Source organism: Lissotriton helveticus, chromosome 6, assembly GCF_964261635.1.
Source record: "Lissotriton helveticus chromosome 6, aLisHel1.1, whole genome shotgun sequence".
Lineage (NCBI taxonomy): Eukaryota > Metazoa > Chordata > Amphibia > Caudata > Salamandridae > Lissotriton > Lissotriton helveticus.
Window position 1 is genome coordinate 1947882450 of NC_136067.1, and position 23714 is coordinate 1947906163.

The window sequence follows — 23714 nt, forward strand, 5'->3', positions numbered from 1 at the left end:
CTTCAAGAATAAATGTGCATACTTACCAGAAGCTAGAACAGTGGAAGCTGAAATTTAACCTGTAAATAAAAAGAGAAGCATAAATAAGGAGTCTGGCAATCCACAAAAAAGATATATTTTCAAGTAATCTACAGAATCCAATTAAAGCAACACTCTACCAGTTAGTGATGTGAGTACATTTCCTAAAATTAAAACTTAAGGTTAGAAGTAGGAAGGAACTAGTCATTAACTACTGTTGTTTTTTAAATGTTAGTTACAACTAGCAGGAAGAGAAGATATCACAAAAAACTACCATACAGAAGAGCAGCACAAGTCCAGTGAAGTGTAGGTGGGTGAGATTTAAGTTCTCAGTAAATATAGAAGCAGGGAGAAAGAAATTTTGAAAGGTTATAGCTTAATGAATACGTTAATTTCCGGGTTCCTGTAAGAAAGGGCAGAGCACGTGTCCAAGAACCAGGCGGAAGGAACCAGAACTGGACCAGTCTCTTCTTGTTTATTATTTTATCCAATCCCCCGTCCCTTGAGGTAATGCTCTGAGGTTCTGTTATAAAAGACCTTGGGTCATTGTCAAAAGGGATTAGGGAACTAGCATCTTGGTTCTGAGCATCTCTGTTCCCGTGCAAGATCTGGTAAGACTACTATAGATAGAGATATTGTAAGTCCTGACATACTTCATGTAGGGCATGTAAGTTTGGGGTAAATAAAAAATCTTTTGTGGACCCCTTTTCTAACATGCCAAACAAAATCAATGGTTATTACACATGCAAAACAGATCATGCGGTCTATATAGTAGAGTGCACCTGTCAACTTGTTTATGTCGGTAGCACAAAACTCCCTGTTTTTAATAGGATCCTCCAACACTTGCGGGCAATCGTCAACTCGGACCCAACTTACCCGGTTGCCCGCCATTTTAAACTAGTGCATCAGAATAAACTGGAGGATCTGAAATACTATGTTATTGACTCTGTCCCTAAATCCATCCATGGTGGCAATAGGGAGAAAAGATTACACCAATTGGAGAGTCAATACATAGTCCGACTCAATACCAAAATACCAAATGGACCTAATACAGGGAAGGATCTGGTTCATTTCTTGTAGAAAGTTGGTTGGTGTGATCTATTTTAACACTAGTAGATGAAAACAATTTTGCTATTCTGTATCTATTTTGTTCTCTTATGCTGCTATGAATATTTAATTTGATATATGAACTGATTGATAGTGTGGGACTAAAATATTAATTGTATTTATGTGTATATATATCAAGTTGGATTTTAGGTCTATTTTATTTATTTATTCAGATAATGGATTTTAGATATACCATTCATAACTGTGGAATTTTTTATTGGTTTTACTAGTTTTCTAGTTTTACTGAAGGATCTTTCAGGCAGGGGGGTGTAATCCATTCTATATACTTGATGAATTAATAGATACCCGATAATAATCCAACTGTGATCAATTTATTTAACTTATTTTGCAATTTTTATATAATTGGCTCTATAACTGAATTCTTCATTCAATTTTTGGCAAGTGATAAGATGCTTCTCTATCGATGTTTAAATTACTGCAATACATTTGCATCTGATTTTAAATTGTTTTTTAAGAAGTTAGGCTATTTTTATAGCAGTGCTTCATTATTATTACACTGGGTGTACTCATCATGAGGGCTGCTCTTTCTCATTCTAATTTTGGTATGAATTGCATATTCTATTTTTACAAATAGGATTTGGGCACTTGCCCTGGATTTTAATAATGAAACGTTTGAATTATGAAACCATGATATATAATTTTTTTGGTGTGTTATTTGTAATTTGAATATGCACAAGACACTTTGCACGGTTTGTATCGTGTCTTTCTTCACTGTTTATGATTATAGTGGGAGTGACCAGAGTGTGCCACATGAGATTTAAGGGCGTGGTTTTTCCTGACATGTCATGTGATCAAGGCCGGGGCAACCTGGTCGAAACGCGCCATGTTGTGACTTTATAGAATAAAAGATTTGCACTTTATAAATCTTCATTTGTGGTGGTCCGTTCCTGTTTATGAAGCGGCGTGGTGACTCTCGTTAGCTCGAAGCAGGACTTGGTAAACTGGTATAGAACATGGCGACAGTAAATATGGCTTAGTTCCCCCATTTTTGGAAGAGGAAGGAATGGGAAATATTGTTCATTTCATATCTTATTTCAATTGGAGGGGAAAAATGCTCTCCCTTAAGGAAACAGCATATATTGCTACGCAATTCTGAGAGTGAAGAAGGTGAAGAGAGCCAGAGGGATGGATATCATAAAAGGTTTCACTAACTGGAGAAACATTTTGGTCAAATAGTGAATATTTTGTTAGAAAGACAGAAGTCTTTCTGTAGAGTACAAGGAAAGACTGAAAAGGCATCTAGTTGTATTGCAGTATTGAGAGGGTTGGCTGGTTTTGTGATTTTGGGTTGTTGTGTGATTCCCTGATTAGGGACCAATTGGTTTGTTGCACTAATACAGGGAAAGCCATTGGATGGTAAATCAGACTTAAATGAGGCTGTGGAAACAGCTAAAAGTATATCACATACTGCAGAGTGCACTAGAGAAATGAAGCAGAGTGGCAATTCAGAAAACATGAATGTAGTACAAGACCACTCCTGAGGGGAGGAGCAAGTGAAGGAAGCTGGGGATATGGAAACAAATGTTGACCCTCAATTTAAGAAAAAACAGAAGATGAAAAAGAGAGAGGCTAAAATGTTATCTCTGTGGAAACTACAGCCGTCTATCTAATAATCCCAGGTGTCCTGCGTACTATGTTGTATGTAAGACATGTAACAAGAAGGTGCACTATGCATGATTATGTAAAAGTTAAAAAGAAGAAAGAAAGAATATGCTTGTGGTTGAAGAATTTAGAGAAGGTGCAAATAAATATGTCTTTCAAGTAGTAAGTAAGGTAACAGGTAATGGGGATATTTATACTATATGTGATGTAACACTAGATGAAGAAACTTTTAAATGTTTCGCTGAATCATGCTCCCTATGCACTCTGATTGAGAAGAGAAATTCAAAGAAAAGAAGTATATCATCCTTCAAGCGTATATTGAACCTGGGGGATACAATGAAGATCCTATAACATTAGTAGGAATGGTGAACATTCAGATACTTTTTAAAGATCATTCTAACATGTGGAAAGATTACTTAACAAAGAAGGGGTCAGTTAGTCAGGCTGGGCTCATCAAAAAGACTTGGTGATCAAGAGTGATACTGATAGCCACATTAAACATAGATCAGGGAAAGGTGAATGTAAAACTGTGCGAAGAATGTCCAGTAGTGTTTACCAATGTGTTAGGCCATTTTAAGAATTTTCAACATACAGTTTGATACAATTTGATTAAAAAATGATTTCGTAAATCAGGGAATCATCGAATTTATGGAAAGTTCCTTAAGGTTAGCCCCAATTGTGGTCACCCCGAAATCAGGAGGTAGAGGACATTGCCTTTGTGATTACCTAAGAGTCCTTTTCGCAGAATAAATGAAATGATCAGTGACCAAACCTCTCTTCGTCACACCACCAAATAGAGCTACATCAAGATTCTAAATCCTTAACTTCATTTATAACTCCATTTTGAGCCTTCAGGTATTGCAGGATGCCGTTTAGCCTTGCTTCAGTGACAGATGTATTTCAAAGAGTTATGTAACAAGTTTTAGAAGGGATAAAAATGTGTTATGCTGCCAAAATGCAATAATCATTCATGGTTATTTGTCAGACAATCACGATAACTCTTTGAAGGAAGTTCTAACATCACTCAAGAAAGCAGAATTAACCATAAAAAAGAGTAGTGTTGCATCAGTGTGCAGTCAGTAGATTATTTAGGACCAAAACTAGACTTAATTAAGGCAGTAAAATTTATAAGGAATTTTGCAGGCATCACTGCAGTACTGAGAAGACTCTTAAAAAAGGAGACTCACTTCATTTGGGATGTGGAATGCCAAGGATCTTTTGAATCAGTCAAGAGAGCTATCATTAATGCCCCATTCTTGGGAAATTTTGACACATGGCATAAACGTGTCCTAACCATTGATGCTAGTGGGAAGGGAATTGGAAACTCTTTGATGAAATTGGTAGATGGTGAAGAGAAAATGATTGTGTTTGCTTAGAGGGCATTAAAAGATGCTGAATGCAACTACTCTACTATGGAGCATGAAGCACTAGCTTGTACTCAGGCCATTTTACATTTCAGATTTCTTCTTTGGGGTTTACCTTTTAGTGGGTGCACAGATCATAAGCCTTTGGTTTATATATGTTGTCAACAAAAGCGAGGGAGAATACTACTCCCCATATAGCTAAATGGCTTATTGAACTGGAGGGGTACAATTTCAAAATAGAGTATGTCCCAGGTACAAAGAACTCTGTAGCTGATCGCTTATCTAGGTTACCATGCAAAGTGTAAGAAATAGATGGAAACCAGACAGTACAATCTATACATGCAATTAATATTCCTTACATCCCAAAAGAGGAGTGGGATACTTACATGGAGAATAATTTAACCCCCTTAAGTGTTAATGAGAATATTTTTCAGGGATGGCCTTTGAAGTGAAGTAATTTTGATCAATTCCTCAAGGATTATTGAGTTGTGCCACATGAATTGAGCATAATTGATAGCAAAGTCATGAGAGGGGACAGGATGGTCCAACCCAAGGACTTGTGGGACAGGATAGCCTATTGGCTCGTTAAGGTCATTTGGGTAGGAGTCTAACTAAATCTAACGTCAGAGCCATGTCCTAGTTTCGCAGTATGAATAGGTTTAAATAATATAAAGTCAAGGAATGTCTTATTTGCGCTTTGAGCGATAAAAGCAAGATCACCAGATGTGCATGGTTATTTCCTGTGAGTGTTCTATCAAAGCCATGGAACAAACTTTGCCTTGATATCATTGGTCCATTAAAATTCTCAATGTGGGCTTGTAAATTTATGTTAATACTAGTATCCTATCATTTCCATTAGATTATGATCAAAGTGGTTAGTAGCATCAACACTCAAGCCCTCATGAAATTCTTAACTGATGCTTTTAGGATAGAAGGTGTACCAAATCCCATTGTAACACACAATGGTGTTTACTTCAGAAGAAATTCAAGAATGTTTTGAAAAACTTCCTATAGAATACCATAACAGCTTTGCAGTGCCCAAGAGCAAACGGAGTGGTGGAACGTGTCAACTGTATGATTAAAGAGTGAAATCAACTTGCACACATGTCAGGAAGTCCTGCAGACAAGGCACTTCCGAAAATGTTTTGATCCTATCACACATTCTATGCTAAATTCAGTCACTAATGTATCACCATTTTTAGCACTCAAGGTTAGAATAGCACGCACAAAGCTGACCTCACCTGACGAGTTGGTGGAGAACCTAGATGGGTACATAGATACAAAATGTGTGATAAAATTAAAAGGCATCAAGAAGGTACATAAAAATGTCTGATCTTAAACAGGGATCCAAGATAGGTAATTGGAAAGTGGGGTGGGTTGGTAATGATCAAACTGCCTGATACTTGCCAAAGATGTGGTAGCAAGTTTTCTAAACCAGTGAAAATAGTAGACGTGAAGAAAAATGTAGTAGCTTTGGAGGATGGTAGAACATGATCAGATTAAGACCTTATTATCAGTCTCAAGAAATTGTGTGTAATGATCTAAGGTCCTAAGGTGGGCCAAGTGGCAATGGACATGGCCTCACTGTCAGAGCTTATGCAGTCCTTTTTTGGCATAAGTGTTAGATTTTCCCCTAAAATTCTGAAAGGAGTAATAATATTAGTGAAACTACCAGAGTCATATCTTCTTTTATTTAATGGGATGGAGAAGTGTTGTCATTTATCCTCAGCTTACTTGCCTAAAATATTAATATTATACAATTGAGTCAACATTCTAAGTTTGTATTTGAGATGTTTTATCTATCTGTTTAAATATATACTAATGTCCTATTCCTTCCCCCCCACAGTCCCCCTTGTCCCCTTAAGGCCCGATTTCGATATCTGACAGACCTGAGTCCGTCAGACATCAACTCAGTACTGGAACCGACCGACCTCCTGTCGACGGTCCCACCCAGCATTTAGAATGCAAACGAACACTGGTCACTTGCACTCCTGTTCTTTACATTAGGAGCATGCATTCTGACTGGAATGCATGCTCTCATTGTAAATAGAAGAGGTGCAGTTTATCCCTGCACCCCATGGCAGGCACATCAATGTGCCTGCCACGAGTTGCAGGGATCAACAGGGGGGCACTTGGTTGCCCCTCGGAATCCAACTGGAGGCTATGAAACTTGGGGACCCCCAAAGGTGACTTGCGACAGCCTTTCTCTGTCGGAAAGGCCGGCACAGAAAGGCTGTGGGAATCTAACATCGTAATCCCTCGGGTAGAAAGAGCCGCCCTTGGGATTACTGGAGGCTTCCGAATGGCTTTCAACCCAACTCCATCTAACTGGATAGGTCAGAAATGAATTCGATCTGCAAATTACGATGCTGTAGGAACGGTTCAGACCGAGGGTCTGAGTCGTTTACTAGGGCATCGTATTCCGCTCCTTAGTTGGTACTTTCAAACATTCCATTAACCGTTGATTGTGTCAGTTGACTTTGTTCTGAGGTAATGTCATCAACAGCTGATGTGGCTGAGAGGCTATCATTGGTTTTGTCAATAAACACTCTTTTCAATCCTTCATTGGAGTGTATCCAAATATTTTTAACAGTTTTGATGCCGGCTGATGTCGTGGCTCAAGTAGCTCAACAGTTTCGGGAGTCTGGGGACCAGAGATACTTTTTAAGGTGCAAACGGTCAAATTGGCATATTTAAAGTGCTTCTGTGCTGTCTAGAAGATGTCAGATGACATTGGGGTACCATGCTTTTTTAGCATTAGTGTCTCCTCTCCAGCTATCAGCCTTGCCGAGGTGTCTGACTGTTCCGGGAGATTTATGGTAAAATCCAAGCTCCGGCTGAGCCTCGATGCACTCAATTGCTTGCAAAAATTGTATGACTCCAGTGCATTATAAACTAATGTCAAACAAATTAACATTCAATAGAACTGCATTCACCTCCCTCATGAACATTTGGCATAGCCATAAGAGTCATCGATATTTGAAAGCATGAATACAATCAGAGTTGACAATCCTTGTAAGGGAACACACAAATACCTTTTTTTTCCTCTCTCATGAACGAAAATAACGAAATCCAATTGTTTCTCCAAGATTTGTCCCTGTTGATTTATTCTGTACACTGACACTTCCAGCAAAGATCAGTCAACACATTTCGTCTTTTAAAGACTTTTTCAAGGCAGTTCAGTATTCCTGATCCTAATGATCTTCATGTGTCGTTACAAATAGTCTTGATTGCCTATATATAGCATCTGGAACTATTCTGCTACTCCAAGTGTTCCAAAATAAATATAGCATGACAGTCTCGATTCAAAATTCAAATCCAGGTTTGAATCCAAGCAAAAAGTATGTACAGCGACAAGCTGTTATACAATATATGAGTGAAATTTTAAATCATGGATGCACTGCTACGACGGGCAACAGTATTTAAGAAATATAGAGGAAGTCCATGATAAGCTTTCTTGCCTGTATCAACGCGAAGGTGTCCCAAACACAAATCTGTACACGGCAATGTGAAAACAGTGAAAAGCTTGGAGAAACAATTGGATTTTGTTATTATCATTCATGAGAAAGGGATAAAAAAGGATTTGTGTATTGCTTTACAAGGATTGACAACGCTGATTGAATGTTGTATTCATGCTTACGAATATCGATGACCCTTATGGCTATATCAAATGTTTATGAGGGTGCTGAATGCAGTTCTATTGAATGTGTACTCAATTGCTTGTTTGGGTTATTTATGTTCAAATTTACTTGTAAAAAGTGGTATATTACAGGTAGGTTCCTTCATAAATTTTCCTTGGATACCACCGGAATTGTCAGTATACCAGCGTCCCTTGTGTCAACCACCTCCAGCCTACCGGTAGCCTAAGAAAGGAGGATTGTGTCCTAAACGAACTGGAAAATAATTCTGACGTTTTGCTGAATTACATTTTCTGTCTATTCCTCCTTTTTTACGAATAGGAATCCATTGTTTCCTTACTTTTAATGTCTTTTCCCTCCTTTTTTAATTATTTTTTAATTATTTTTTAACATTGTATTGTGTAATAAATAAACTGTCCAGTACTTTTCATAATTTTTGTTTGTGTTTACATTTTGCCTCACTAGTACAGTATTTTGTCTGTGTATATTCTTGTATATCTGTCCTTTGAACATATGTTATAATAATAAGGTGTCCCAAAGGGAATATTTGCTTGACTAAAGTCTTTTGTGGTACTCCATCCCTTTGGCTGTGGGGTCCCTCTCTCTTTTATTAGAGTTAAGTGCAAAAGGTCCACTTTATTTGAGCCGCATAAGCAACAACCTCCGTTGCTAGAGAACAGCCACGCACGTTTTTCCATAAATATGGATGGTCTTCCCTGGTGGCAGCACACCAGCTTTAGTTTCAAGTTAAGCAGATATGTGTAGGCTAGATACAATGCCCGCTCTAGCTTCACATAATTATTGATGACTATACAAGCCTGACCTATTTTTGCAAGCTCCTCTTTGTCTTGACGAAGGGAAATTGTGGCCCCTGTCGAGATAATCAGATTGTTGAAGGTGTTGTATCACAGTGGCAGAGCCCAGAGGTTCCAAAGATGCAGGCTTACTAAAGATTGGTCCAGGTATTCTTTGAAACTGCTGCTGTTCTTACAAAAGTCCATGTTATTGATTGCAGACCACAGGATGTTGTTGGGCTCTGTGTGATTTAATTTATCGAAGAATTTGAAAAAGGGCCCATGCCATCCAATTGATTGCCTCATTAGGCCAAGCTCTAGCCAAATTTTCAACTGGAGAAAAACTCTGGGCAAAGTTTAACACATAGCGATAACATTTTGTTTGGAATTTGTACGGAAGGGCAGAATCTTGACCAACAGGGGCCCGCTACCACGAGTTAAGGTTGGCAGGATTTTTGCTGCCCTGACTTTCAGGAGAGAATCAAGTGCTGGGCCTTTCAATTTCTCAAGCAGGGTGTTGAAAGTGGCAATTAAGGCATTCTTATTTGTGATGGCTCGAAGCTGTTGTTTGGCCTTTTACCTTGTCATTTAGCAGTAACCCATGGTAGTTTTAACCTTTTACTGCTTCTAGGCCGTGCGTTGCGAGATGACAGGTTAAGTTTTTCTTGTGTGGCCTGCTAACCATCATCACCTTGGTATTGTTTTGATTGATGACCAAGTCATTTTGTGTAGTATGCCAATGCAGTGTGTTTATCAATCTCTACAAACTACCTTGGTTAAACTGCACAGGATCATGTAATCTGCATATAGTAAATGGTTCAGTGCTATCGTGCTAAGACACAGACCGTGGCTGTTGGTTTTTATCAAGTACCGGTGGGAGGTTAGCAATGAAGAGGTTGAAAAGGTATGGGGCCAGCACACACCTGCTGTTGTCCTTGTTGAGTGTCACTTTTTCGTGACGGTAGGGAGCCATTTCCAAGTTTGATCCGCACCTGTGTTCGAGTGTAAAGTGACTTGATAGCTCTAAGCATGTGTGAAGGGATGTTTCAGGCCCTAAGTTTCCTCCAGAGGTTTTGCTTGATATACACAGTCAAAAGCCAACCTATAATCAGCAAAGCAGAGGTAGATCGTGCAATTCTGCTTCCACATTTGGTCCAGTAAAATGAAAAAGGCCAAGATGTTAGTGATTGTGCCAAAAGCCCTCCTGAAGCCAGATTGTGTTGTTGGCCTAAGCAGTCAGATCATCTAGGACAAAAGATGCAAATAATGTTGCTTTGTTTTCTTAGAGAGTGATGAGTCAGTAGTTTTCTGTTGAGGTTGTGTCTCCTCTGTGAAGTAGGGTGATAATTGCACCTCGCCATGAATCCGATATGGTGCCCATATGCTCTATGTTGGAAAATAAGGAAGTTAACTTTCAGGCCCAGTACTGTGGATCTTTTTTGTAAATGGCCTGAGGTATTCCATTTAGCCCAAGGGGCACCGTCACTCCTGCCTTTGATAATAACTTTAACTGTTTTTTGTTAGACATTTGACCCCCTTCTGAATAGAGGAGGAAATGCGGATGTGTGTCCGGGAGCAGTTGAACTTGGGGGCGGTGGCCCTCATGCCAAGTTTACCCGAGGTGTGTGCCTCCGTTAACATGATGATCTACTACCAAGGTGCCCACGTTAGAGGGATTTACTGCTGATAAGAGATCATTGCTGGGAGGGGCTGGGTTGTCAAACGGTTGTTGTGAGGGAAATACCTCTAAGAGGGGTGTGGGCGAGAAGTCCCTTGCTGCCAAGAAGTGTTTTTTGACAAAAGCAACCCAACATACTTCCCTGATAGGAGTGTTACCTAAGAGCTGCTGCTCTTAGGTAACAGTCTTAGGTAACACAGAAAACTATGAACTTCCAGGAACATTAAGAAGCTATGCATCTGCTAAAAATTCAGCAGTAGTATGTAACTTGCATACATAGTAGACCATTTATATTGTTTGCAATACCTGGCTGGATGAGAGGACCCTTTAGAGTGTTAGTGGAACAGTCAACCACCAACTAGGTTCTGAAGAGCTAGATGTCAAATAAATTCCAGGAGCTTCAGATAAACTTCTATCATGTCTATGCACTCGTCAAAGGAATTAGATGTCATTGGCAGCTGCAACAAGGGGACGGCTGTGAGTCACTGAGGGGCATATTTACAATCCGATTTATAGAGAGGGGGAACACTAGGAGTAAGCATGGGCGTAAAATCCATTCTGTTCGTGGAATTTGCGGATTTTCTGCAATTTCGCGGTCTGCGAATCTCGCGAAATTGCAGAAAAATCCGCGAAATCGCGTTCGGGACGGATTTTCAAAAACTGAAGTACATGAATCACTTACAGGGTTACAGCAGGTGCCCAAGTTGAAGCTAATTTCTTTGTAACCATTTACAAAATGGTTACAAAGAAATTAACTTCAACTTGGGCACCTGCTGTAAGCGTGTAAGTGCTTCCTGAGCGGCGCCTCCAGAGTTGTTGTCTACTTGCAACTATTCTCTGACCCTGCTCTGACCCTCGAAGCAGGGTCAGAGAATTGTTACAAGTATGGCACAATGCTCCAGGCTGTCACAAAAATAAAACCACAACAGGAAGCAGAAAAGGAAGCAGGTGCCGGACTTGAAGCTCAAATTCAGTAACACATTAATAACCAGCCCCCGGTTGAGGCTGGGCAGGAGTGCTTTCTCCCCATAATCTACAGTGGTGAACCAGAGGATGCTCTGATGAACCAGAAGGTGCTGTGATGAACCAGATGGTGGCAGGGGTGATCCAGAGGGTGGCAGTGGTGAACCAAAGAGTGGCAGTGGTGAACCAGAGGATGCTGTGATGAACCAGAGGGTGGCAGTAGTGAACCAGAGGGTGGCAGTGGTGAACCAGAGTGTGGCAGTGGTGAACCAGAGGGTGGCAGTGATGAACCAGAGGGTGGCAGTGATGAACCAGAGGGTGGCAGTGATGAACCGGAGGGTGCTGTGATGCACCAGAGGGTGGTAGTGATGAACCAGAGGGTGGCAGTGATGAACCAGAGGCTGGCAGTGGTGATCCAGAGGGTGGTAGTGATGAACCAGAGGGTGGCAGTGATGAACCAGATGGTGGCAGGAGTTAACCAGATGGTGGCAGTGGTGAACCAGAGGGTGGCAGTGATGAACCAAAGGGTGGCAGTGATAAACCAGAGGGTGGCAGTGATGAACCAGAGGGTGGCAGTGATGAACCAGAGGGTGGCAGTGATGAACCAGAGGGTGGCAGTGGTGAACCAGAGGGTGCTGTGATGAACCAGAGGGTGGCAGTGGTGAACCAGAGGGTGGCACTGGTGAACCAGAGGGTGCTGTGATGAACCAGAGGGTGGCAGTGATGAACCAGAGGGGGAAAGTGATGATCCAGAGGGTGGTAGTGGCAAACCAGTGGGTGGCAGTGATGAACCAGAGGGTGGCAGTGATGATCCAGAGGGTGGCAGTGGTGAACCAGAGGGTGGCAGTAATGACCCAGAGGGTGGAGGTGATGAACCAGAGGGTGGCAGTGATGAACCAGAGGGTGGCAGTGTTGAACAAGAGGATGCTGAGATGAACCAGAGGGTGGCAGTGATGAACCAGAGGGTGACAGTGATGAACCAGAGGGTGGCAGTGATGAACCAGAGGGTGACAGTGATGAACCAGAGGGTGGCAGTGGTGAACCAGAGGGTGGCAGTGATGAACCAGAGGGTGGCAGTGGTGAACCAGAGGATGGCAGTAATGAACCAGAGGGTGACAGTGATGAACCAGAGGGTGGCAGTGATGACCAGAGGGTGGCAGTGGTGAACCAGAAGGTGCTGTGATGAACCAGAGGGTGGCACTGATGAACCAGAGGGTGACAGTGATGAACCAGAGGGTGGCAGTGGTGAACCAGAGGGTGCAGTGATGAACCAGAGGGTGGCAGTGATGAACCAGGGGGTGACAGTGATGAACCAGAGGGTGGCAGTGGTGATCCATAGGGTGGCAGTGGTGAACCAGAGGGTGGCAGTGATGAACCAGAGGGTGGCAGTGATGAACCAGAGGGTGGCAGTGATGAACCAGAGGGTGGCAGGGGTGAACCAGAGGGTGGCAGTGGTGAACCAGAGGGTGGCAGTGATAAACCAGAGGGTGGCAGTGATAAACCAGAGGGTGGCGCTGCTAAACTGACCGGGAGCCCTGTGGGTGTGAGCCCCTGCGCTGCTGAGCTGCCCAGGGGTTGTGAGCCCACGCGCTACTGAACTGCCCCGGGGCCCAGTGGGTGTGAGCCCCCGTGCTGCTGAACTGCCCCGGAGCCCTCTCAGTGTGAAAATAATTTGTGCTCAATTGCCTGGGAGCCCTCTGGGTGTGAGCACACATTGTACTAAGTGTCCCCCTGCCCCCAGTACATATATACCCGTACCGCACAGCACCATTATGCTCTTGCACCATGAAGTTTGGTGCCTGGATTCTCCTGATCTGTGTAGGTGGTACCACCGTCTGGTGTAGTCAAAATGTAAAGTCATAACTTGCTACACAGCACCAATAAACATGTGTCCCCCCTGGCACCGGTATGCGCATGTACCAGGCGTGGAGCACCCGCATGCCACTGCACCCTACTGCCCAGCGCCAGCATACGCCTGTACGGGGCAGTTTAGCATGAGATGGGACATTGTCCAGCAGCAGCAGCTGCATGCGCCTGAACCCACTGAGCAGGATCAGAATGGCTTTGTACCAACACGCGCAGCAGAGCTATCTTAGACATCTGAAGGATTCTGGGGTCCTGTGCCAAACGTATTTTTGCATCCATGAGTTTCTCGAGCGCCATCCCCGTGTAGCTCCTGTGTCCAGGAGGCTGCTTTCTCCCCATCTGCTGCTCTGCTCAGCCTCTGACCCTTTATAAACAAGATGCATGTGAACTCGCATAGAAGTCCCGCCCGTTTAGCCCCATCCACCACACACTAGCGTTGTGAAACGTCTTCCCGCCCATCCCCACTATAATGTCCAGCTCACTCAAGGGACCTCGGCGCCTTTTGGCGCTCTGGCAAAGTTACAGGCACACGTGTTCACATATTTGTGCAAATGGCACAATAATCCACGAGTTCGCTGGAAAATTCGGTTACTTTTTTTGCAATTTTGCATGAATTGCCGGACCGCGAATTCGCAAATTTCGCCCATACTTAACTAGGAGCTGATTATTAGGGCCAGTGATGCTTGCTCCCGAAAAGTAACTAGTACACAAAGGGAGTCATTGTTCTTTGTAGAGGATGAAAGAGGAAGAAACTTTTTTTCATGTGCTAATCTATCTGTGGGGGACAGTGCGTCCTCATCATAATGCCCTCACACACCCCAAATGATGTCAATCTTCATCATTTGGGCATTGCTCCTCGTCGGGCCAGCGCTGCAATGCCCTATGGGTCCACCGAAGGGTCTCTTTATCAGAGATATTTTGATGAGAAGCCGTTTGGGTGCGTGGCTGTAAGTGGCAGTGAAGTCTAAAGTGGTGTGTTAAAAAATGACTGGAGGGAGAGTCGGTACTATTTATTAGGGTAATCCTCTGACATTGTTAATTGTGTAGTGCTGCTCTAGGGGATATTATGTCCCCCTGTAGCTGGCTGTATGTCCCTAATGGACATATATAATGGTCAACATGTATGTGGCCTCGGAAGGAGATCCAAAACGCTTCTTCAGGACCAAAGGAAGGTCAATTGTAGTATCTGTGGCAGCCTGAACTAACCAGTGCCACCAGGTTTGAAGAAGGGAGTAGCTTTTCTGAAAAGAGAGAAAGTGTAGTACAAAAGTATAGTATGGATAATATCTTGTCATGATAAGCTGTCCGGGTCATCCTTTGGAGGGCCTGGTGTGCATTACCCTTAGAGAAGTATTACCTATGTGTGCTGCATCAAAGAGCACGCATAGAAGTTACAATACGGCATTTAACAATTGTTTATGTGCAGGAAGGTGGACCTTTCTGCACATAAACAATCTTCCCCTCAATACGGGCACCCGTGCACTTTTGATGTAAGGGTGCCTGTGTTGGCGCTAGGCAGGTACATTTAGTGCCAGCTCAGGGGGAAATGCAAAGCAGCATCCAATCCAATTAAATATGGTGCAGCCCTGCGTTTCTAAAGTGACGTAGCGTGAGGTTTGCCTTCTTGGCTTAACAACAGACTTTGCCACTTTATTGTAAATATGCCCTTGACTTTGCATCACATGGAGACACCTTCAAGCTCTGGACTTGCATAATTCCCTGGAGCCGCGATTCTGACATTGCTTAAGTTTGAAATTCAAGTGTTTATTTTAATTAATCTTAACTGGTAGCCATTAACTGTTGATCTTTCTTGCCACACTGATGTTGTTTCATTGACCAGTCAGTGCTTTTTCTTTAGAAAAGAAGAGTTAATTTTTTGCACACGCTAAGAAATACTACACATTATTTACAATGTGTACATATGGCAGATAGAAAAACCTTTGATTACATTATGAAATCAAATGTCAAAATTATTATATCAACAAAGCATTTTAAAATTAACATAATGTGTTTGTGTGCTTTTTATATACTTCCAGGACACATAACATGCAACCGTAAAAAAGCCCCTTAGCGGGCACTACAGTTCCTAAAGAAGCCCTTCAAATGAAGTCAGAGCAGTTCAACCACATCTTTTATGGGAAGGGTGAAAGGAGGTAGCATGCTACTCCCAGTTTGTATCTTTCAAAAGCACCCTCATCTATTTCAGCAGTTTGTAATAATTTTATGTCTGAACTACAGATACCTTTAGCTGTTTGTTAGCCAGACCTATTGGTTCCTTTATGCATAGAGTAGGCTTTCATTCAGCCCTTTTAACAACTGAATGACCTGAAGTGACTGTCTCACTAGCCACTTCTTGATTCTCTGATGTTCTTTCCTCTTTTTTTGTCCCACCCAGAAACATTTAGGCTTCACATTGTTCTGATTGGTTATTCATAATATTCCACTTCTGATGTGGTGGGCATTCAATAACCACATTTTTCTTTACTTTAGCACTCCATGGGAGTGGATGTGTTTTTTTGCTTTATCTCTTCTACCTTCCCAGTCTGCTCCATCCCCCTCCACGACTCGCACAAAGTGTTGCTTCCCCTGCGCCTCCCCAAGCTCTCCCTCATTCTTTGTTGACTCTGCAGCCGAGCTCATCAATTGCGTTGCTCTCCCCATTCCACTTGTTTTCAAAGATATATATTTATGGACCCCCACCCCTGCTCTCCAACCCCTACCTACATGCTGTTCCCTTCCCCTATGCAACATTTTACTTCTTTAATGTGTTTTCACCTGCCACGGTTTCAGCAGGCATCCCACTTAAAATGGATTATACATCTTTTAAGATGGCCACCCACAAGTGTATGTGCACACGTGTATGGTGGTCAACGTAAAATGGGTATATAATATTTGAGCAAACTCTTTCAAAGATGGCTGCTGAAGATACATGTGTATCCAAAAGGGCCATGTTTGAATGGGTCTGGTCAAATAATAGGAACACATTCTAAGATGTTCTCCATAGATGTATTTCATCCACTGAAGAAAGAATATATGCCTTCTTTTTAATTCTCTAGAATCTCACTAATGCACCATAGCAGTAGACGAAATTCTAATAACCTGGGCTTGAAATACTTGATGCACTTCACTGTACGCAATAGCCATCCAGGAATTCTATGTGATTTAAATATGCATCTGAATATTTGCTCAACCTTGGAGACCCCAGCCTTTGTCAAATACTGTGAAGACTGTTGTTCATCACAACTGATTTTCAAGCACTCAGCTGTTGATACTTTAGATGCACTTAGTTAGCTCTTTCCAACATGCTTCATAATCCACAGGTTATGCTTCTACTCTGGACAAATCATTTCTGAATCATCCATGAGAGCACCATAATTTAATGAAAACTTCAAATTTGAAGGTTATTTTATTATGAGGTGACATCCATTAGAACTTAGTAAGTTGGAAAGGTTTGCTTGTGAATCTGTGTTCTTGGATCATGATAGTATTGCAAACATGGTCAAAGCCAGCCGGTCTGAGTTAAAAATGAAAATGGAAACCCACCAATTGGCTTTGCCAATACTTATTAAAACATAGAACTGAAACATTGAGCACATGGTTTAATAAAGTTTGTTGTCTAAGCATTCATTGCCAATATCTCTGTGTGACCTAAAAGTCACATGTTCAAATTTTAATTTTTTATTTTAAGCATATGGCCACCATGTTTAGAAGTCTGCATGTAAATTCCATGACTTTCCCTATTTTACATTTGTGGTGTTAACATATAAAAAAGCCTCAGTTTGCAGATATTTTTAATGAATACACAAAATCAGGTGAAAATGCTGAACAATTTATTGGCTGAATAAGTGGAGAAATATTTTTAAACAGAACAATGAAAACAATAAGCTTCAGTTTATTAATTCACAGATGAAAAGTAAAGTAGGGGACACGTATATGCCAATTATTAAAAACCACAACATTCTAAAAATTTCGACGTCATCTCATTCTGATGGCAGATCAAGCACAAGTAGAAGAATGTTTAATTTGTTTAGCAGTGTATCAGCACAGTGAGCTTCCATCAAGCTTTGGTTGAACTACACAAAAACAAGAAGTGCCCTGCATTTGGACACTTAATCTCAGTAGCTTGAGTCATTCTATATAATTTCATTTTCTTATATGACAACCATTGATTTATATTCATATTAATAGCATAAAAAATCTCTTTGCAGTTTAAAAAACATATTCCTGTAACAGAGCTAAGTAACTTAAGCATGTATTGCAATGAGCTCTGCTGGGCCCAAAGACCACAGATTAAGTCTGAGACAACCAGAGTTCTTCGAAAGCTAACATGTTGAGTGCTGGTAATTGTGTAGTAATATGTCATTTGAAGCATTATAAAATGGCAAAACCCCAATACCAAGTTCTGTATCATTATAATAACATAGGGGCATATCAGCAACAAGTAGCGATAAACATCGCTAAGCGCGCCTAGCACGTTTCAACTTAACACCGGCTATCGATGGATTCTATTGCAGAGATTACACGCTATCAGCAATGCCTATCTCAAATGCGATAGGAAATCCATCGATTTCAGCACGGGAATGATCAGAACCTTGTTGATAGGGCAGGGCGGACTCATCACTACAATTCACCTCCAATTAGATGTAATGGGTAGGTCAGTTCTGGAGCAGGCGTAAACAAAGCTGCAATAAGTAAGGTTAGTGATATTATTACCTTTGCGTGTTTGCGCCCTGATTGCTGATTGGAATTAGCAAATTTTCTCGAGTTTATTTAGTGCAGAACGCTTACTATGCATCTCATTAGCAGTGAGATGCTGGGCGTTGAGGGAACAGGCGCTGAGGCATGGATTCACACAATAGCGTGACCTTGCTGATCATGCGATAAAATTATCGCCACTTTTCGCCCGAAAACGGACGCTAGAGCACGATAATTTTATTGTGGCGCCTTGTTGATATGCCCCATAGTTTGATAATGCAGAAGTTCTGAATGTAATGACAAAAATATTTTCATATCATGATATGATCAGTTGTTTCCCAAAACGGTTTACTAAAATGTAATGCAAAGAAAACAATGTATTCATTTTGTTTGCAATCAAAATTATTCAGGAGATGGACATGTACATTGTGGGCTGCTGGATTGTCATGGATATCACATTTTAATACCTATTTTCTATCCGTGTAATGCTTAATCCAGTGATTCAATAAACATTGTTTTCTGGCGTGAACAATTTGAGAAGATTACCAACATTGATTTCTTCCAAAGCCACACACACAGGGTAGGGTTTTAAAATATGAAATCCTACAGATCTGTTGACCCCACATATGCCATGGAAGCAGTTGTTGTCGAAATTGATTTGGCATTTGCCAAGACTTTAGTTTTTTTACTATTTGATGACCTAATATTGTTTTTCTTCAAGATAAGGTCTGTATTTGCAACAAATGTATATACTTTTGCCACATTCACAGGTAACATTTTAAATAAGTGTAGAAGTTCACAATTGACTAGGAATAGAATTTGACATAAAATACCACTACTCTTTCTTTACAGTTTAAAAGTAAATTCTTGCAGGCCCTATGAGGACATTGCGATTTAAAGGCCTTTCACCTGAGACAACCTGAGAAAAATAAAACTACCAGGAAAATCAGAGTCCTGGCAACTGGGAGACTAATGTAGGAACACAAAGAAATTTTAAGAAACTAGATAATTCCGGTTACATATCACAGAACATCTCAAATGAGTAGAGGTTTGAAAAATTTAGGACATTACACCTGTGGTAAATACAAATAAATGCTGTAGCTGGTGTTTTCACTCCATCAATCTGTTTGCCTTCATGCCGTGCACATGACACCCCCACAGCCAGCAGCCTTGTTCTTGAGTGATCAGGAATTGGCTAGGGAAAGAACAAATCCCACATTTAGCAAGAGGAATGTGGGATGAAACGCACAATTCTTTGTATACAGCAAATTATGTGTCCATGTATTTGCAACATGTGAAGCAAATGATTATTGCACACCTGAGCCTGCACCTAAATAGATGTTGGCGGTATTTGAGACTGCTGTCTGTAGATGCTGTCAAGAGCAGTGTCCTAGTAGTGTATCATGGGCCCTTATGTAGGCACCAGAAATAGCCCTCTCCTCCCTCGTTTGTTAGTAAAATACAGTCATAACTGAGGTGCAGAGGGCCATTCACTGCACCTGCTGCACCAATGATAGATACATCTCAGGTCATCGGCAAAGTGCACAATGATTGATGTTTCCGTCTCTGTTTTTTCCCTGTTATTGGTATTTAAATAAACATTTAGGAGTTTTTGGCATTAGACTTTGAAGCCCTGCTGACCATCTGTACTCCCAAGGATTGAAGCGATGTGCAGCGAAGGAGAGCGAGACTTGTGTGAGGTGGTCGCTGGGCGAGGAGCTTGCGACTGTAAGCATGGGAGTGAAGGGGTAACTTGTGTTCTGTCCCTCTGGGCCTTTTCTTGTTGCTGTACACTCATCACTTTCTGTCCTGCAGAGGACAGCTCTGCCCTTTTCCTTTTCTATGTGGCTTAACAAGATATTCTCACAACATGTGCCTTATTTACAAGATTTTGCCGTAGGGCATTGCCGGTGGCCTTCCAGCTGTGCTGCCCTATGACAAAAGAAAATAACAGGAATGCGCTGTATCTATCAGATTCCTGACCTTTTCCCTTGGGCTCGTGCACAATGGGCTATTATGTGTCAAGCATGCACCTTTTTGCCATGGTGCAAGGGTATCTGCGTTGCAGGGATGATTGTTTTTGTGCAGAAAGGGACACCTTCCTTCACAAAAGCAACCACAAGAGGCTTTTTTCTCCTTCACTGTATGCAGCATAATGCAGCACACATAGAAAAAGGAAAAACAAGGAGAAATAAAGGTATTTTTGGCACTGCCTCAGAGTTCCAATTCCTTGTAAATCTGGGACAGTGTCAAAAAGCCATTGGTGTTGCTGGAAACTCCCACAGCAACACCCATTGCATGGCCCTTGAAAGCAAAAAACTGGGCAACCATATGTACAAGGCTGCATTAAGCCATGTGAATTGGCTTAGTGCTGCATCATAAATAAGGCCCCATATGTACTGGGTTATCACAACACATATAGGAGCTTATTTACAAGCCCCTTACATCGCCTTACATGGCCATTGCTTCACTTTTTTGACGGCAGAGCTGCATCTGCTCCATATTTACATAGATGTGTCTCTTTTTTACAGGCTGCGCCAGTCTTCAATTGCGTGAAAATAGCCTGTGCGTCTTGATATTTTAATTTATGCAAGGTAGGCGTTCCGTCTGAAACAACTACCTTAAAATTGATGCAGTGTATTAACCATTTTGTTCTGTCAAGTTGCCTGCCGCTGCTCTGCCACGGCATCACAATCCCTACACCTACCAAACCCAGGCATAGGGATGATGCATTGGTTGTGCCCAAGGCACAACACCAACTGTAGTGACCTGATTGCAATATGGAATGAAGTCACGAGGTAAGTGGGCCACATATGGTAAGTATGTGCACGTAATTTCACAATTTGCGACATTACGTGCTGATGTCACACAGACAAGACGTGTATGCGTCACAACCAGGACCAATATGTTTGGTCGCAAGGTGACTGTCACATTCTCACGCTTGATCACATAGGTCCCCATTCAGTAGGTGATGCATGAGGCCCATAAAGTCCAGCCCTTTGTCCTCTTTCATTTTCAGCATTTGAAAGAGATGCTCTGACAGGACGTATTTTCTTCGGTTCCTCTGATAAAGAGCTGATATGCTCAGATGTACGTTGGGGTTTCTTAAGCGTTAGAGTGCAAAAGAAAAGAGGTACAGTAATACGTACATCTTTACAGGTGTCCCTCATGAAAGATGGTCACACAGAGTTCATCAACTTGTCCTTATTTTGTCCTTACAACCTCTGCGAGCTAAAGTCATCTGGGTACTTTCCATTCAGATCATCTCATTTGCTAACAGACTTAAACGAGAAAATATAGTTTAATATAGTGTAAATGCCTTGTTCTATGTCAGAGAGCTTCTTCAGCCAAAAACTCATGATCAGGTCATTCAAGCATCTTTGAAAATCTGGACATGAGTCTGTAGAGAGCACCTGAATTAAGGCCCACGATAGACAGGCTTCTGAAATGGAGCCAATCCAAAATTCCACCTTTGCTTGCTGATGTAAAAAAATGTGACTCGAAATCCAAAATTTCCAGTAAAGGATTGTACAACGTCCCTCAGCTTTGAAGGTTCCCCTGAAAAATGTCTGCTGTTACCAAAAAATCAAATGTTCGGGTAGCAAATGTTCTGTCTTAGTGCAATAGAGTTCCTGTATCTCTGTTGTTGCAACAAATTAGGATCCATAGTGCTGGGCCAGGCAAGACGCTGGCACCACAATCTGTAAGTGCAGGGTGTAGTGGGTGTTCCAACTCACCTGGACTAGCCTGCTTGAAGAAGGAGTGACTCACTTCTGTAGCCCTTTTGCCTAACCACTATAAAGTATGTGATATAAGTATTCTTCAAAGGGTCAATTTCAGGGGAAAAGGCTCAAAAGCAAAAAATAATCCAAGAAAGGCAAGGCAGCTTTATCAGCAGATGGGAGACTGAAGAGAGACTAGGCAGGGATCAGCCTTAACCAAAACAGGGAAGGACCAGGACACTCCAGAGAAGGTTCATTATAAAGATAAAGTGAATCATGGAAAAACAACTTGAAACAGTATAAAAATATTAGCAGGAGGACATCGATGCCAATGAAAAGTACTTTCAACTGTGCAGCGGTGCAGTTTATCTTTTAAATCCTGTCATTTTCCAAGTTCTAGAAAGCAACAGCTGTCCCATGTGAAAGGATACTGGCAAGAAGAGGGTCAGTGCCCATCTTACTTTGGGTAGTTTAACAGGTGAAAATGTGCACCATCTCTGATCAGACCTGTAGGAATGTGCCTATGGTTACATAGCAAGGACTGCTGCCTTTACAACCTTTCAGGTAAAATGTCTCTCAAGCACATTACTCTAAAACCAGCCATTCTTCCAATTCCTGATGGAGGAGAAGCAATCACTGAAGTAAGAAAATAATCAGTTGGATGGAAGAGCATGCCCCAATTCTAAGCAGTGTCCAACAGCCTGAGAGCGCAAAGTTTACTCTGGCCCAGGATGCTGTGGTCCCGCCAATCATGCACCAACTAAGGGAGACACGAGAGAACACTTACCCATTACCTAGGTAAAAAAGTGGAATATGCTCCCATGGTAATACAAGAACTTAAAGGCCAACTGCAGAAAGGAGTCCCAGCCAAGGCACTGCATTGGGTTCATGTGAACAAGTCCTGAGAAACCTACAGCTTGCATTCAGGATTTTTTTGACATGATTTCCTAAATTTGACTCTTGGACATAATAGGGCCCGCCCGTTGAGGTAGTTTTGAGTCAAACTGTTTCTGTTGAACTAGCATAGGGCCCAGGCTTTAGTAAATACTACATTCAGTAAACAATTGCCATGCAGCATCACCTGCGCACCGCGTCTACAACTCACTTATGTGTGGGTTTAATCAACAACATCAAACTCACTTTGTTTTTAATTTCCCAACGAGAAACTCGACACCCTCAAGTTGGCTGTAGGACGTTATCACCAAAACTCTAAGGCTCTAGTTGGTTTTTTTTGAGCCATCATACCAATTTGCCATGATTTGACATTGATTCTTTTGATGGCCCACCATGGCTTAGAGCAATACTTTAAAACCATTTAGTGACATCGGATTATTTTTATTTGTATTTATTATTTTGCCGCTGTTTCTTTTTTGTTCATTTCTGTTCATCTTTCCTTAATTTTCGACATATAGTAGGTTGATAAATTGTTTACACTTTGACTTACCAGTACTGTTGGGTAACTAGCTGTTGTATGTATTCTGCAAGCTCTTACTCTGAGGACACCGTGCTGCTTAGGTCAAGCTACCAAGAATGGGCCAACATATTCCTTACCGATTCAGTTTGAATGTGCACCAGAGTATTTGGACCTAATGATAGCTCATCAAGTTTGTTCTCTCTCTCTCTCTCCAGGTTAGCATGCCTATTTAGTTTAAGTTTAGCTTTAGCTCTAATAAATGTAATCATAGATCCTTTAACAACAATTGTTAATTTTTATGGATATATTTCGCCAACATAGATTTAAACTTTGCAGCCATATTATTTAGTACAATTCAGGGCTGTTCAATTTTCACTAAGCCTCGTTTTCTTTCTTTGTCACCTAAAATAAAGGTTACTCAAACTTTTGAGTATCAAGTTCTGCAGTCATCCAATATCACATAGTGGCTTATAGATTTCAGCAGACATGGTTAGGAAATTAAGCATTGTCCCAAATGAAGGATAGATATTGCATTGCCTCCTTAAAAAATCCATAAAAAATCATCCAGTTAACACCTTGCTTTCTGTGGACTTTTTCTCTGTGCTAAAATAATTCTTAAGTTGAATTTTGTATAAAGCAAGCATTTACACCATTTGATTTAAACATACTCATACCTAAAGATTCTTTCTGTTGAAAAACATTGGCATGAAAGCAATATCCTCAAGTATCACTTAGAGGGAATAGACAAATGATATACAAGTCTAAGACTAATGAACAGAAAATGAAATAGATGTATTTTAAAATACAAAATAATGCAATTGTTGAAAAGATA

At 41.4% G+C, this 23714-nt stretch overlaps 1 protein-coding gene across 1 annotated transcript in view; it reads right to left on the reverse strand.

The window, feature by feature from the left end:
* Positions 1-16866: 16866 nt before the first annotated feature.
* The window catches only part of LOC144763916 (cysteine-rich secretory protein 3-like), a 115424-nt gene continuing 108576 nt past the window's right edge, over positions 16867-23714 (reverse strand). The window contains exon 8 of the mRNA XM_078649950.1: positions 16867-18941. Coding sequence (XP_078506076.1) covers positions 18931-18941 — 11 coding nt within the window. The 3' untranslated portion in view covers positions 16867-18930. The remainder of the gene's footprint in view (positions 18942-23714) is intronic.